The sequence below is a fragment of the Dermochelys coriacea genome, chromosome 9 (assembly GCF_009764565.3).
Source record: "Dermochelys coriacea isolate rDerCor1 chromosome 9, rDerCor1.pri.v4, whole genome shotgun sequence".
In the NCBI taxonomy this organism is placed as follows: Eukaryota; Metazoa; Chordata; order Testudines; family Dermochelyidae; genus Dermochelys; species Dermochelys coriacea.
The window spans coordinates 101,954,878-101,971,025 of record NC_050076.1 but is presented as its reverse complement, the minus strand read 5'-3'; the positions used below and the strand labels follow the sequence as shown (position 1 = coordinate 101,971,025).

General features: G+C 41.9%; 1 protein-coding gene across 3 annotated transcripts in view; it reads left to right on the top strand.

The window, feature by feature from the left end:
• The window catches only part of WDR44 (WD repeat domain 44), a 57,703-nt gene that overhangs the window by 22,488 nt on the left and 19,067 nt on the right, over window positions 1-16,148 (top strand). For all 3 annotated transcript variants that reach the window (XM_038416048.2, XM_038416047.2, XM_038416046.2), the window contains exons 5-9: window positions 5,291-5,373; window positions 6,755-6,850; window positions 9,490-9,626; window positions 10,935-11,018; window positions 11,753-11,859. In XM_038416048.2, the coding sequence (XP_038271976.1) occupies window positions 5,291-5,373; window positions 6,755-6,850; window positions 9,490-9,626; window positions 10,935-11,018; window positions 11,753-11,859 (507 nt within the window). The remainder of the gene's footprint in view (window positions 1-5,290; window positions 5,374-6,754; window positions 6,851-9,489; window positions 9,627-10,934; window positions 11,019-11,752; window positions 11,860-16,148) is intronic.

Genomic DNA, 16,148 nt, shown 5'->3' with positions numbered 1-16,148 from the left:
ATTTCAGTTCCTGCTAATTCTAAAATTATAAATAATCTGTAAAATATTCTATAACGTATTTTCAGAGATTACTATGCGGGAAAACAGTTCAAGAGAGTTGGAAATTTTTTAAAGAGACATTATTAAGGGGACAATAAGATCAAAGGTTTCAGAATAGCAGCCGTGTTAGTCTGTATTCGCAAAAAGAAAAGGAGTACTTGTGGCACCTTAGAGACTAACAAATTTATTTGAGCATAAGCTTTCATGAGCTACATTTCGTGTGATGCATTTCGTAATGCATCCGATGAAGTGAGCTGTAGCTCACGAAAGCTTATGCTCAAATAAATTTGTTAGTCTCTAAGGTGCCACAAGTACTCCTTTTCTTCTTGTGAATAAGATCAAACTATCCCACTGTGTAGGAAAGATAGGAAGTAATGATCTGAAACTCAAAAAAGAGTCTTGCAAAAAGTGGAAATAACACAGCGAGATTAAATTAGCTAGAGACGTAAAGCGTAACAAGAAAATATTCTACAAATACATTAGAAGCTAGAGGAAGTCCCAGGACAGGGTAAGCCCGTTACTCAATGAAGGGGGGAAACAACAGAAAATGTGGAAATGGCAGAAGTGCTAGAAGACTTTTTTTGTTTCAGTCTTCACCAAAAAGGTTGTTAGCATTGGATGTTTAACTTAGTGAGTGCCAGTGAAAATGAGGTAGGATTAGAGGCTAAAATAAGGAAAGAACAAACTAAAAATTACTTAGATGTCTTCAAGTCACCAGGGCCTGATGAAATACATCCTTGTATACTCAAGGAACTGGCTCAGATATCTCCCCAGTCATTAGTGATTATCTTTGAAAAGTCATGGAAGATGGGAGAAATTCCAGAGGACTTGAAAAGGGCAAATAGAGCCTTGAAAAGAGCCTTGAAAAGGGCTCCCTGGGGGGAGCACACCCCACTTTGGAGACTACTGATTTAGATAATGGCATAGAGAGAACACTTATGTGGACGATACCAAGCTGGGAGGGGTTGCAAGTGCTTTGGAGGACAGGATTAAAATTCAAAATGATCTGGACAAACTGAAGAAATGGCCTGAAGTAAATAGGATGAATTCCATAAGGACAAACAAACAGTGCTCCACTTGGGAAGGAACAATCAGTTGCACACATACAAAATGGGAAATGACTGGCTTGTAAGGAGTACTGCGGAAAGGGATCTTGGGATCATAGTAGATCATAAGCTAAATATGAGTCAAAAGTGTAACGCTGTTGCAAAAAAAGCAAACATCATTTTGGGCTGTATTAGCAGGAGTGTTGTATGCAAGACACAAGAAGTAATTCTTCCGTTCTACTCCGTGCTGATTAAGCCTCCACTGGAATATTGTGTCCAGTTCTGGGCGCCACATTTCAGGAAGGATGTAGACAAATTGGAGAAAGTCCAAAGAGGAGTAGCAAAAATGATTAAAAGTCCAGAAAACATGAGAGAAGATTGAAAAAATTGGGTTTGTTCAGTCTGAAGACTGGGGGGAAGAGGCGCATAAGTTTTCAAGTACATAAAAGCTTGCTACAAGGAAAAGGGAGAGAAAATTGTTCTCTTTAATGTCTGAGGATAGGACAAGAAGCAACGGGCTTAGATTGTAGCAATGGCAGCTTAGGTTGGACATTAGGAAAAACTTCTTAACTGTCAGGGTGGTTAAGCACTGGAATAAATTGCCTAGGGAGATTTTGGAATATCTATCATTGGAGATTTTTAAGAGCAGGTTAGACAAACACCTGTCAGGCACGGTCTAGATAATACTTAGTCCTGCCATGAGTGCAGGGATCTGGAAGGATTCTAAATTTAAAGAAGCTATTACATTACTGTTTCACTAGAGTATGGTATCTGTACCTGCACTGCCTGTCTTCCTCTGTAGAAATAAGAAAAGGAGTACTTGTGGCACCTTAGAGACTAACAAATTTATTTGAGCATAAGCTTTCGTGAGCTACAGCTCACTTCATCGGATGCATCCGATGAAGTGAGCTGTAGCTCACGAAAGCTTATGCTCTAATAAATTTTAGTCTCTAAGGTGCCACAAGTACTCCTTTTCTTTTTGCAAATACAGACTAACACGGCTGCTACTCTGAAATCTGTAGAAATAGTTACCTAACATCATCTTGTACAAGGAACAGAACAATGAATGTAGTATATTCAGCAGCTTGGTATACAGCAGGCTTCCCAAAGTTGTGCAAATTGCAGCTGAAGCATGTATAATCTATATCTCCATGCTAATAAATAGACAAGTGCTGCTCAGGCCCGGGGGGGCGGGGAACAGTAGAATCATAGAATCATAGAATCATAGAATATCAGGGTTGGAAGGGACCCCAGAAGGTCATCTAGTCCAACCCCCTGCTCAAAGCAGGACCAAGTCCCAGTTAAATCATCCCAGCTAGGGCTTTGTCAAGCCTGACCTTAAAAACCTCTAAGGAAGGAGATTCTACCACCTCCCTTGGTAACGCATTCCAGTGTTTCACCACCCTCTTAGTGAAAAAGTTTTTCCTAATATCCAATCTAAACCTCCCCCATTGCAACTTGAGACCATTACTCCTCGTTCTGTCATCTGCTACCATTGAGAACAGTCTAGAGCCATCCTCTTTGAAACCCCCTTTCAGGTAGTTGAAAGCAGCTATCAAATCCCCCCTCATTCTTCTCTTCTGCAGACTAAACAATCCCAGCTCCCTCAGCCTCTCCTCATAAGTCATGTGCTCTAGACCCCTAATCATTTTCGTTGCCCTTCGTTGTACTCTTTCCAATTTATCCACATCCTTCCTGTAGTGTGGGGCCCAAAACTGGACACAGTACTCCAGATGAGGCCTCACCAATGTCGAATAGAGGGGAACGATCACGTCCCTCGATCTGCTCGCTATGCCCCTACTTATACAACCCAAAATGCCATTGGCCTTCTTGGCAACAAGGGCACACTGCTGACTCATATCCAGCTTCTCGTCCACTGTCACCCCTAGGTCCTTTTCCGCAGAACTGCTGCCGAGCCATTCGGTCCCTAGTCTGTAGCGGTGCATTGGATTCTTCCATCCTAAGTGCAGGACCCTGCATTTATCCTTATTGAACCTCATTAGATTTCTTTTGGCCCAATCCTCCAATTTGTCTAGGTCCTTCTGTATCCTATCCCTCCCCTCCAGCGTATCTACCACTCCTCCCAGTTTAGTATCATCCGCAAATTTGCTGAGAGTGCAATCCACACCATCCTCCAGATCATTTATGAAGATATTGAACAAAACGGGCCCCAGGACCGACCCCTGGGGCACTCCACTTGACACCGGCTGCCAACTAGACATGGAGCCATTGATCACTACCCGTTGAGCCCGACAATCGAGCCAGCTTTCTACCCACCTTATAGTGCATTCATCCAGCCCATACTTCCTTAACTTGCTGACAAGAATGCTGTGGGAGACCGTGTCAAAAGCTTTGCTAAAGTCAAGAAACAATACATCCACTGCTTTCCCTTCATCCACAGAACCAGTAATCTCATCATAAAAGGCGATTAGATTAGTCAGGCATGACCTTCCCTTGGTGAATCCATGCTGACTGTTCCTGATCACTTTCCTCTCCTCTAAGTGCTTCAGGATTGATTCTTTGAGGACCTGCTCCATGATTTTTCCAGGGACTGAGGTGAGGCTGACCGGCCTGTAGTTCCCAGGATCCTCCTTCTTCCCTTTTTTAAAGATGGGCACTACATTAGCCTTTTTCCAGTCATCCGGGACTTCCCCCGTTCGCCACGAGTTTTCAAAGATAATGGCCAAGGGCTCTGCAATCACAGCCGCCAATTCCCTCAGCACTCTCGGATGCAATTCGTCCGGCCCCATGGACTTGTGCACGTCCAGCTTTTCTAAATAGTCCCTAACCACCTCTATCTCTACAGAGGGCTGGCCATCTCTTCCCCATTTTGTGTTGCCCAGCACAGCAGTCTGGGAGCTGACCTTGTTAGTGAAAACAGAGGCAAAAAAAGCATTGAGTACATTAGCTTTTTCCACATCCTCTGTCACTAGCTTGCCTCCCTCATTCAGTAAGGGGCCCACACTTTCCTTGGCTTTCTTCTTGTTGCCAACATACCTGAAGAAACCCTTCTTGTTACTCTTGACATCTCTTGCTAGCTGCAGCTCCAGGTGCGATTTGGCCCTCCTGATATCTTTCCTACATGCCCGAGCAATATTTTTATACTCTTCCCTGGTCATATGTCCAAGCTTCCACTTCTTGTAAGCTTCTTTTTTATGTTTAAGATCCGCTAGGATTTCACCATTAAGCCAAGCTGGTCGCCTGCCATATTTACTATTCTTTCGACTCATCGGGATGGTTTGTCCCTGTAACCTCAACAGGGATTCCTTGAAATACAGCCAGCTCTCCTGGACTCCCTTCCCTTTCATGTTAGTCCCCCAGGGGATCCTGGCCATCTGTTCCCTGAGGGAGTCAAAGTCTGCTTTACTGAAGTCCAGGGTCCGTATCCTGCTGCTTACCTTTCTTCCCTGCGTCAGTAACATAAACACTTGCTGAATCATAGAATATCAGGGTTTGAAGGGCCCTCAGGAGGTCATCTATTCCAACCCCCTGCTCAAAGCAGGGCAAATTCCCAGTTTTTGCCCCAGATCCCTAAATGGCCCCCTCAAGGATTGAATTTACAACCCTGGGTTTAGCAGGCCAATGCTCAAGCCACTGAGCTATCCTCCCCCCCCCCCTCGGTAGAGGGACTCGAGGTTAGTAGCAAAACTTATTTTCAGGCTTAAATGATCTCCTTAACTGGTATTCGCAAAAAGAAAAGGAGTACTTGTGGCACCTTAGAGACTAACAAATTTATTAGAGCATAAGCTTTCGTGAGCTACAGCTCACTTCATCGGATGCATTTGGTGGAAAAAGCAGAGGAGAGATGCTTTTTCCACCAAATGCATCCGATGAAGTGAGCTGTAGCTCACGAAAGCCTATGCTCTAATAAATTTGTTAGTCTCTAAGGTGCCACAAGTACTCCTTTTCTTTTTGCGAATACAGACTAACACGGCTGCTACTCTGTTAACTGGTATTGGATTTGTTTGCATAAGAAATCTAATTGGCAATACAGATTACTAATAGTGTTTGAGTTTTATTTCAGTTTGAAAAATGTGGTGTATTAATGTTACTTTGACTAAATGATCTCTATTTTGGTAAAGCAATTTTAAATAAAATTTTGAGGGCATATAATAATATCGTGATGCACCTTTTTCTAATCTGCAGTTGCTTTATAGTTCCTAGAGAGAATTTAACAACTGGTGGTCTCTTTGCTTTGAATACAGTGACAGAATGCATGGCCAAAGATTCTCAGCCTTCTTTGGATCTGGCAAGCGCAACCAGTGGAGATAAAATAGTTACTGCACAGGTTAGTGAACTATTCTATTATTATGCATTGTGGTTATCTGGAGTCGCATTCATGTATCCAGGCCCCATTGTGCTAGACACGGCATGTGTGTGTACACTGACAAAATGAAAAGATAGTCCTTGCCTACAAATGAAATAAAATCTTTGGATGACCGTAATAAAGTATTTAGAAATCGTACCGAATGGGTTAATTTAAGTAAGCACTTTCACATCATAACAAATTTGGAGGAATCAAAGGTATACATATGTGTAGCTAATATTGTATAAAATACAATGCGGCAAAAGGAGAATTAAAATAATAGTGACAGCATCTTTTTAATTCTTGACCATCCTTTAATGCAGATAGAGCCTCCCACAAGTGCCTGTTTCCTCGAGCTGACTACAGGTAGCAGCGCACTTCAATACTTTCCCTTCCTTCTCCAGATTCTCTCTAACCCCACCTACCTTCATCCCAACTAGTCCTGGGGAGAGCCCATTACAATAGAAAATACAGGTTTCAGAGTAGCAGCCGTGTTAGTCTGTATTTGCAAAAAGAAAAGGAGTACTTGTGGCACCTTAGAGACTAACACATTTATTTGAGCATAAGCTTTCGTGAGCACCAAATGCATCCGATGAAGTGAGCTGTAGCTCACGAAAGTTTATGCTCAAATAAATTTGTTAGTCTCTAAGGTGCCACAAGTACTCCTTTTCTTTTTAATAGAAAATACATTTACTTTGTCAATATTTTTTAGTACATCTCTTGCCAGTGAAGGTTTTTTTGGTCTCAATAATATTTTTCTGTCTCCCAATCCACCTTTTGTTTGATTATACAGTAGATTTTTGACAAAGTTGTTGCAGCTGAAATTGTGTCCAAATTCACCTTAGACTCCATATAACTCTTATAACTCCATTATAGCCAGTGAAGTTGCCCAGGGATTTGTTTGATCCTGAACTTTCACCACAGGACGTAGCAAGAGAAAATGAGATAAACGGAAAGTCACTTAAATATAAGCACAATCACCCTTAGGTGGGATAAAGGCAAGGGAAGCTATTAGATCTTGGGGCCCAATCTTTCACAAGTGCTCAGCGTCCACGCCTCTTTAACAGAAGTCAGTTGTAGCTGCGGGTGCTCAGCACTTGCAAATATCAGTATTGTATATTTGGTAGGCAATCTGTGTAGCTCTTCATTCAGAGTTTAATTTCAGAATACTTTATTTATAAACATTACATGTACATTTTTCAAGTGGAAAATGGTTAATATCTGTATTTTTCTGGAAATATCCTGTAATGTAATTGCCAATTTGCACTTCTGGAATTATAGTGAAACTAAAATACTTAAAGAATGTTTGAAATAAATACATATATTAATATATATCTATATCTATGCACACACACAAATGCAGGAAAATGGAAAATCAGCTGATGGACAAACAATACCAAATGAATTGCTTGGACCACAAAGACCCAGATCTAACTCTGGAAGAGAACTCACAGATGAGGTATTACTAGACTTCTACCCAGTTTTCTTGTGTATGCTTTTTCTTTGCAATTTCAGAGGTGGGTTAGAATAGCCGTATTTCATCACCCCTGCTCATGCACTGTTGAACCATGATATCCTGAGGTGGGGAAAAGGAAGGCGTGGTAGGAATGGTGCAGAGCAATGCTATTTTTCTTCACAGGTTACGCGTTCAAGTGAATTAAGGGCTATGAATGCTCACAAAGAGTTTAAATGCCTCTGTGTTGAGCATATTGGAATTCCAAGCATGTTTGGCTGCATATTTTATTAGAAGATAAGAGTATTTTCTGTTACACTTATGACTAAGGGTATGCTTATGTCATGGAATCCATGACTTCCAAAGACCTCTGTGACATTTTCTGCTTCAGCCCCTGGAGCTGTGGGACAGGAGCTGGCAGCCAGCGGGGCCCAGACTGGGTTCCAGTGACAGGCAAAAGCCTCCTCAGGGTCTCCCTTCAGGTTTCCAGCCACAGACAACAGCCTCCTCAGGGTTTCCCTGCAGGGTTCCAGTGATGGGGGGGCCCTCCTCAGGGTTCCAGTGACTCACCGGGGACAGCCTTTTGGGGAGGGGGAAGAACCCTGCAGTTCCCAGCCACCATGGTGGCAGGGGAAACCATGGAGCTGCAGCAGCGAAAGTCACAAACAGGTCATGGCTTCCCTTAATTTTTGTTTATTGCCCGTGACCTGTCCATGGCTTTTGCTAAAAATAACCATGACAAAATCTTAGCCTTACTTATGACTTGTATTCTTGTGTGTATTCTTGTCCGTTCTGACGTTATAGGATTTCCTCCCCTCATAAATAGGCACTAGCTGTCTTGTTGTTGGAATAACACTGTAAGCTTTCGCAAAAAGAAAAGGAGTACTTGTGGCACCTTAGAGACTAACACATTTATTTGAGCATAAGCTTTCGTGAGCTACAGCTCACTTCATCGGATTGAGCTGTAGCTCACGAAAGCTTATGCTCTAATAAATTTGTTAGTCTCTAAGGTGCCACAAGTACTCCTTTTCTTTTTGCAAATACAGACTAACACGGCTGCTACTCTGAAAACTGTAAGCTTTGTGTTTTCTTCATCCCTGTCCCTTATGCATCTTTCTTCATTCCATACCTTAAATTTACACTAGTTATTGCAGCAAAATTTTAGATTCCGTTCATAAGAGCGTAAGAATGGCCATATTGGGTGAGATCAATGGTCCACCTAGCTCAGTATCCTGTCTTCCGACAGGTTTCAGAGTAGGAGCCGTGTTAGTCTGTATTTGTAAAAAGAAAAGGAGTACTTGTGGCACCTTAGAGACTGATAAATTTATTTGAACATAAGCTTTCGTGAGCTACATTTCTCTATCGGATGCATGCAGTGGAAAATACAGTGGGGAGATTTTATATACACAGATAACATGAAATAATGGATGTTACCATACACACTGTAAGGTAAGGTGAGCTGTTACCAGCAGGAGAGAAAAAAAAACCTTTTGTAAGGATAATCAAGGTGGGTCATTTCCAGCAGTTGACACTTCCGACAGTGGCTGATGCGAGATGCTTCTAAGGGAATGAAGAAAATAGGGCAATATATTGAGAGATTCATTTGTTGTCCAGTCCCAGCTTCTGGTAGTCCAAGGTTTAGGGACACCCAGATCATGGGGTTGCATCCCTGACTATCCTGGGTAATAGCAATGGCTGGACCTGTCTTTAAAATTATTCTTTCTTGGATTGCTTTCCCCCACTCCATTCTCAAACAAAGTAGCATCATGCCTGGGTGTTCCAGCAAGTTTAACTTGTCATGCATCTAAAAAAGGAGGAAAATCTTTCTTCAGATCAAATGAACATCTCCCTAATGTCATTAGGAAACATATGGCTTATTAATAAACTAAAAAAATGAATGGTGGCATGAATAAGCCAACCTAGAACTTAATCATTGCTGTCATGGGATGATGGACCATGTCTAGGACATCAGTAGGTTAAAGTGCCTTTCAAAAGCTGTCCTTGTTTTGTCCTGACTAGGACTCAATTGTTCTAGCCCACAGGGCTCCCTGGTGAATAGAGGTTGGCAGTAGGCAGATAAGATGGTCATCTCTCTTTTCCATTTGGACATAAACCTAAAGTAAAGTTTGAAAAGAAGGATTTCAGAATTTTGGAATTTGCATCTTATCCAATCTGCTCCCTTACTCAGTTTTCTAATTGTAGAGAGGTACAGTTGGCTATTAAATAGGGCAGTATCAGTTACCAATATCAATTCAGAAATTGAAGGTAGTTGAGTTTGCATGTTGTAAAACAGAAGACAAGTTAGGTCTGTGTTCTGCAGAGGTCACATAGAATGCTTCCCTTCACACATCTAAAATCTGTAACTCTACCCGTATAATCCAGTTAGTTGTGTCCCTTCTTTAAAATACTGTCATTAGCATTCTGCATGTCTAAATCAAGACAATTTATGAAAAAATGTTTCATATAATGCAGTATTGTAAGGCATAGAGTGTACTGTAGAATTTCCCAGTAAAAACCACATACAAAATATTCTGGTATATAAGGTGTCCTTTTTTCTTTAGAATCCTCTAAAATCGTTTGTTTTAAGTCTCAGGACTTAAGGAACCCTCATTAATGTCAGATTCTTCATATTTTCTTTACTGCAGGAAATTCTAGCGAGTGTGATGATAAAGAACCTTGATACAGGTGAAGAAATACCATTGAGCTTGGCAGAAGAAAAACTGCCACCAGGCATTAACCCCCTGACGTTGCATATCATGAGGAGAACTAAGGAATATGTCAGGTATGAATGAAAATGACTTCTAGCTGTTCATCTCTGATAGCTTGTGATATATTGCTCTAATATTGCTGTTTTGTTTCTGTACTCATTATTTTGTTTAAAGCCTTTTTTAACGGAAGCAAGGAAGTATGTTTCAACCCATCCATCTGTTTGTGATGTGCATAATTTGAATGCTGTTACCTGGTTCTCTCTGACATTAGCTTATTTAATTAGGTAACAGAGGATATCTATTGAAATACTATATTTTTAGGATAACTGACTATTGGACAATAAATCTCTGACTGGATCTGCAGGTGTTCAGCATCTCTGAAAATCAGCCCTAACTCCAAACCAAACAGCAGTAAATATGCATAATGTTGTGTTGCTTTTGACCTGAACTGAATGAAATTTTTTATATCACAATAATAGGTGCCTAAAAAGTAGTTAAAATAAATTTATGGGAGAATAAATATTAAGAGGTCATTCATGCTTTGAAATTCTACGGGCACCATTACAGTTGAGTATTTTACAGTCTCCATCCTATTTAAGCAGATTTATAATTTCTCTTTTGAGTTCTTGAATAAGTTCGGAGATTGTTGTCAATTGACTTTATGGTAGGCTATCGCAGATACTTGATGCTGATCAGCAAGTCATATTTTAATGCAGAGATCTCTAAGCCCTTAGCATAAATGTCAATAGGAATTTGAACATTTGTACTGTTTATAAATACATATAGCATTGGACAAAATAATTTTCAGACAGCCACATAAACTTCTGTGTGCGAAGTTTTGCTTTGCATTATTTCTTCCTTCAGTATTGGCTTTTTTAGATACATATTTGCTTAACATCTACAATTGGAAACAAAGTACCATAATGGAACAGAAGCATCCGTAACATGTTGTGAAACAATAGGATGATGTTATACGTACAAATAATTTGTTAGCCAATTCATGTATTTAGTCTGCTTCAGACATTTTTCAAAACACAGGCGAGAGAGAATGTGGCCTTTCAGGATATTTGAATGTACATAAGGTAATAGATAACATGTACCTTGAATTGGTCGCTCTGGAGAGAGATGTGTATGCAGTTTGTCTTAATCAAGGTACCTAATGCATTGTATCTGCTGACTACAGCTATTGCTTGCTGAAAGTGATGCTGAACATTATTAGAGGATGTTGAACTTACTAATGGACTGCTAAATCAAGAGCTATCAAGATGTGTGATATAAGTAGGAACCTAAAGATATGGTTTAATGCTTAATAGAATGATGCTAGCACTTTAATTTGTGTTAAGAGCTGTTATGGTATTTTTCATGTAACGTATATTTCACAGCAATGATGCGGCACAATCTGACGATGAGGACAAAATGCAGACACAGCAAACTGATTCTGATGGAGGAAGGTTAAAACAAAAAACGTAAGACTTTAGGCCTCTTGTTTCAATGTTTTAGGTAAACTACCAGTTTCTTTAGAAGTACAAATATTTTATGTAATGATCTGCACTCTGGTCACAACTTTTCCCCCATTTCATATTTAAAAATGGGTCTGAAATCAGTTATGCCTACTACTATATATTAAAAATAGGCACCTATATTTTACCCTAATTAAATTACTGATGCTTACGAGCAAAAAAGCTGAATCAACAGGTTTAAAACAAACAGAAGGAAGTACTACTTCACACAACCCACAGGCAACCTCTGTTACTCATTGCCAGGGGATGTTGTGAAGGTCAAAAGTATAACTGGGTTCAAAAGATAATAATTAGGTAAGTTCATGGAGAATAGGTCCATCAGTGGCTGTCAGCCAAGATGGTCAGGGATGCAATCCCATGCTCGGGGTGTCCCTAAGCTTCTGACTGCCAACGCTGGGACTGGACAACAGAGGATGGATCACTAGATAATTGTCCTGTTCTGTTCATTCCCTTTGAAGCATCGGGCACCAGCCACTGTTGGAAGACAGGGTACTGGGCTAGATGGGCCATTGGTCTGACCTAGTATGGCTGTTCTTTATATTAAGATGTAAAAATACAAATGGAAAGAAATAATACTTTATTTCAAACCCAAAGTGTTTTAGGGTCACAAATTGCAAATACTATGTGACTGGTTTTCTGTGCATGATATGAGTGGTGAAAAAATATTCTTGCTTTTTAAGGACTCAGCTGAAAAAGTTCTTGGGCAAATCAGTAAAGAGGGCAAAGCATCTTGCTGAAGAATATGGTGAACGTGCTGTAAATAAAGTTAAAAGTGTTCGAGATGAAGGTCAGTGAAATAGAATCATTATCTAATAGATCTGAGTCTTTTTATATATCCCTTGGGACAAAAGCCAGCTGTATAAGGGAATCTGGGATTTTCCTTTGAGGGGAAAATTTAAAACGAATTATGCTCCCACCACATAGCTTCAACATAATGCGGGTTCTCGAGGCTGAGGTCTACCTTGCAGTTCTCTGTATGATCTGACAGATGAATACTTCAGAGATGGTTTTGTTTGCTTCCCTTGTGGTGGTACTGTTTCTTACACAGTACAAACAGCAGGAAAAGCTGTGGGGAGGGTGGCAGGAGCCGAATAATTATTTTAAGCATTGCATAAAAACTAGCCTACAGATGTACAGGAAGCACAGGGGATTTAAAGACATTTAATCAATGTATATACTTAATAAAAATATAAAGAATTATGCTTGGTGGTTCTTCTAGTGCTAGTCCCCATGTGTATTCCACACCTGGATGTGCATGCACCCGAGACTAGAGATTTGTAGCAGGGAGTGCTCTTTGATCTGTGCATGCATAGTTGGTTTCCCCATGCTCCAAACTGTGGGCATAAAGGGTGGCGTGGACCAATGCCACTCCAGTTCCTTCTTACCACCTCACGACCTGAATGAGAATTCTGTGTCGACTGTGATCTTCCTCTGCTTTCAATATCTATAAGCGGTCTCAAACTGTGAGCAGCATCAACCTGGAGTAGTGGCCAAATCAGTTAAGCCTAAGAAACCCTCTCATAAGAGTTAGGATTATAACCACAGGCATAAGGACAGATTCCCCATCCGCATCTGCCTTTAAGAGAAAGCATCCCTCCCCATCCCAGTACAAGCTGGGTGAGTCTTTGTGTGCAGATCATAAGGAATTAGATCCTCCTAAACCTATCCAAAAAGGAAAGGTGCAACTGAAGAAGGATCTGACAATACCGGCTCTGGCCCACAAGCCAAAAGATCAGCACCCACTGCTCCTGTCTGGGAGCTTCCCGCTGAACCCCATTCGACAGTTCTGGCAAGTCCCCAAGTGGGATCCTCAGATTACCAGGTCATCCAGAGGCTCTGGATCTGTCCGTTCCCATCTCAGGAACTCCAGGTAGGACTAAAATTTTTTCCTCGCCCGTAGATCTTTTCCCTCTGCCCTATCCACAGTCTCCTCTTCTGTCAGCTTGTTCCTCCTTAGAGACATTTCAACACCACAAGAAACCATCTCAAGGAGAAGATCCTCCCCTACTGATCCACAAGTCACAGTATTCTCCCACTGGCACAGTTGGTAGAACCGGAGCCTACCTTTTCAACAGATGGATCCGAAGCTCCAGATGAGCACACCCGATTACACAACTATCAAGCACTGTTAGCAAAGTACAATTTTCTAAATTATTCTGAATTTCTGGAATTCAGAGACAAATATCCTCAGGAAGACAGAGTTTAGCTCCAAGCCCTTATTGATGAAGGCAGGTTGTTGGCTGAAACATCATTCCATGAACTGTGGATGCAGCTGATACTGTGTCTATTACCATCTCCACAGCCTTAGTCATGAGGCATGAATCGTGGCTTCACTTGTCAGGATTCCCCATGGAGATCCAGAATACCATCAAGGACTTGCCCTTTGAGTCTAATCTCTACAATGAGAAGATCAACAAATCACTACACTCTCTTAAGAACTCTAAATAAGCAGGAAGCTGAGGGTTTTCCTATACCCTGGTCCCAAAGAGGAAATACCTCAAGCAAACCTACAGGCCAAGACCTCCTCCCCCACGAGCATTTATCACCGGCTCCCTTATGAACTACCACTCAAGCGACAGGGTTCAGGGACCCAGGTACGTGGCTTCTTCCACTTCTGTGATCACTGCCCATGCCCACCTACCATGTAAAGATTTCTTTGATGGATCACTCAAGGACTGTATAGCAATATTTGATGCCATGACATACTGCCTCCAATCTTTTGGTGGCCGCCTTATCCAGTTTGTTCACAACTGGAGGCCAGTAGCAAGAGACAAGTAGGTACTAGATATCCACTCCAGCAGCATAATCAAATTTATTTCACCTCCCCCCACAAACCACCTTCCCAGCCTCTTCTCAGGGATGATACTCATGAGAAAATTCTTCTTCAGGAGGTGAAACTTCAGCAAAGGACCATAGAACAAGTGCCAAGACAACATCAAGGGGAGGGTTTCTACTCTCTATATTTCATAGTTCCCAAGGAAAACAAAGGAGGAAGACCAATTCTTGATCTACATCAACTAGATATCTTATTTGCAAATCAAAATTTTTCATGGTAATCCTAGCAGAAATAATTTCCTTCCTGGAGAACACATGGTTCCTTGACATGAAAGATGCATGCTTTCATGTGGATATTCACCAGTCCCACAGAAGGTTTCACAGATTCGTGATAAGACAAGAGCACTACCAGTTCAGAGTACTCCCATTTGGGCTGGCAACAGCACCCAGGGTCTTCACGAAAATCCTCTTTGTGGTGGTGGCAGAGTGTGACACCCTGTAGCTTACATAGTTGGTATGCGTTCTACAAAGCATGCCTTATGAGGTATCATTTGAAAACTCATGAGCTACTGAGCATCCTTAGCCTATTCATGTGTATGGTATATGCAGTTATGAGACTTTGCTATAGTGTACTGAAACATGCAGTGGGTCTGGGGAACGCCCACAGACTAGGTCCTTAAAGATAACAAAAGGACTATCAACAAAGACCTTGCATGTTGTCTCTGAATATGCCTCAAAAGTACTTGCTCTCACCTTCTGTATAACGAAAGTGGCCATTCACCTGAAAGATGAAAGACTCTCACGTACACCACAGACTGTCTGCACCCCAGCAGGGTGTGGGGGTGTTCCTTAAGAGGAGGAGGAGGGTGTTTAAAATAAGAGACAATGGCTTCCTCATTTACCTCTCCTTCCCCACCTCAGACGCATGGAAACAAGATAGTTCGGAAGACCAAAGAGAAACATCATTGAAGTGTGGGAGGGGTGGTCCCGGCCTGCTAAATATATTGCAGCTTATGGTAGCCTGGTAAAGTTTAGGAATTAGATTGCAATTTTATCATTTTATTTCCTTTTGTAACCAATTCTGACTTTTATGCCATTATCACTTAAAATCTGTCTTTCTCTAGTTAATAAACTTGTTTTAATATTTTAATCTAAGCCAGTGTTTTGACTGAAGTATCTGGGGGAATCTCTACTCAGGTTAACAGAGGCTGTGGCATGATCATTTCCTTCAATTAAATGAACTAATTAATGAGCTTACAGTAACTCCTCACTTAACGTTGCGTTGTTGTTGCATTGCTGATCAATTAGAGAACATGTTCATTTAAAGTTGTGCAATGTTCCCTTATAACGTTGTTTGGCAGCCACCTGCTTTGTCCACTGCTTGCAGGAAGAGCAGCCCATTGGAGCTGGCTGGAGGGGGCTTGGAACCAGGGTGGGTCAGCAGCCCTCCTATCAGCTCCCCGAAGTTCCCTGTGCGGCAGCCCCCCAGCAGGCTATCAAGTGCTGGCAGTTCAGGTGTCCCTCCCCCCACTGCCATGTGCTGCTCCTGCCCTCTGCCTTGGAGCTGCCCCTGGGAGCCTCCTGCTTGCTGTGCAGAGGGTGGCAGGGGAAGAGGGGTGCTAATGTCAGGGTGTCTCCCTCCCCCTGCTCTTGTACTGCATCTTTACAGAGCCGGGTGGGACACAACAGGACTCAGGACTGAGGGAGCTTGCTGGCAGCAGCTGCTGTCTCAACTTGCTGATCTACTTAAAAAGGCAATGTACTTTAGAGTGGGGTCAGCGTACGTAAAGGGGCAGTGTGTGTGTGTGTGTGTGTCGCGCGCTCTCACACTCTCACTCACAGCCACGCAGCACTTTGGAAAGTTGAGGGAGTGGTGCGCTCCAGAGGGATAGCGTGGGTTCATCATCACATTCAGTTTCCACAGGGAATGTTTGCTGCCACTGCCATGCGGTCTCTTCTCCCTCCATTTGTGCTGCCTTGTAGAGTGTGAGGCTACATTAACAACAATATGTTAATACCTGAGGGCTCAGCCAAGTGCTAGTTCATCATTTAGCAGTAAGGCATTCCCTGGGAAATATCCCACCCTCTGACTCCACCATCTCAACCAAGCTTCACAATCATTGCTGTGTACAGTATTACACAGTTTTAAACAAACAATTTTTGTGTGTATATAAATAAAATGTAGTATTTTGTCTGGTGAAAAAATTTTCCCTGGAACCTAACCCCCCCCCCATTTACATTGATTGTTATGGGGAACTTGGATTCGCTTAACATCATTTTGCTTAAAGTAGCATATTTCAG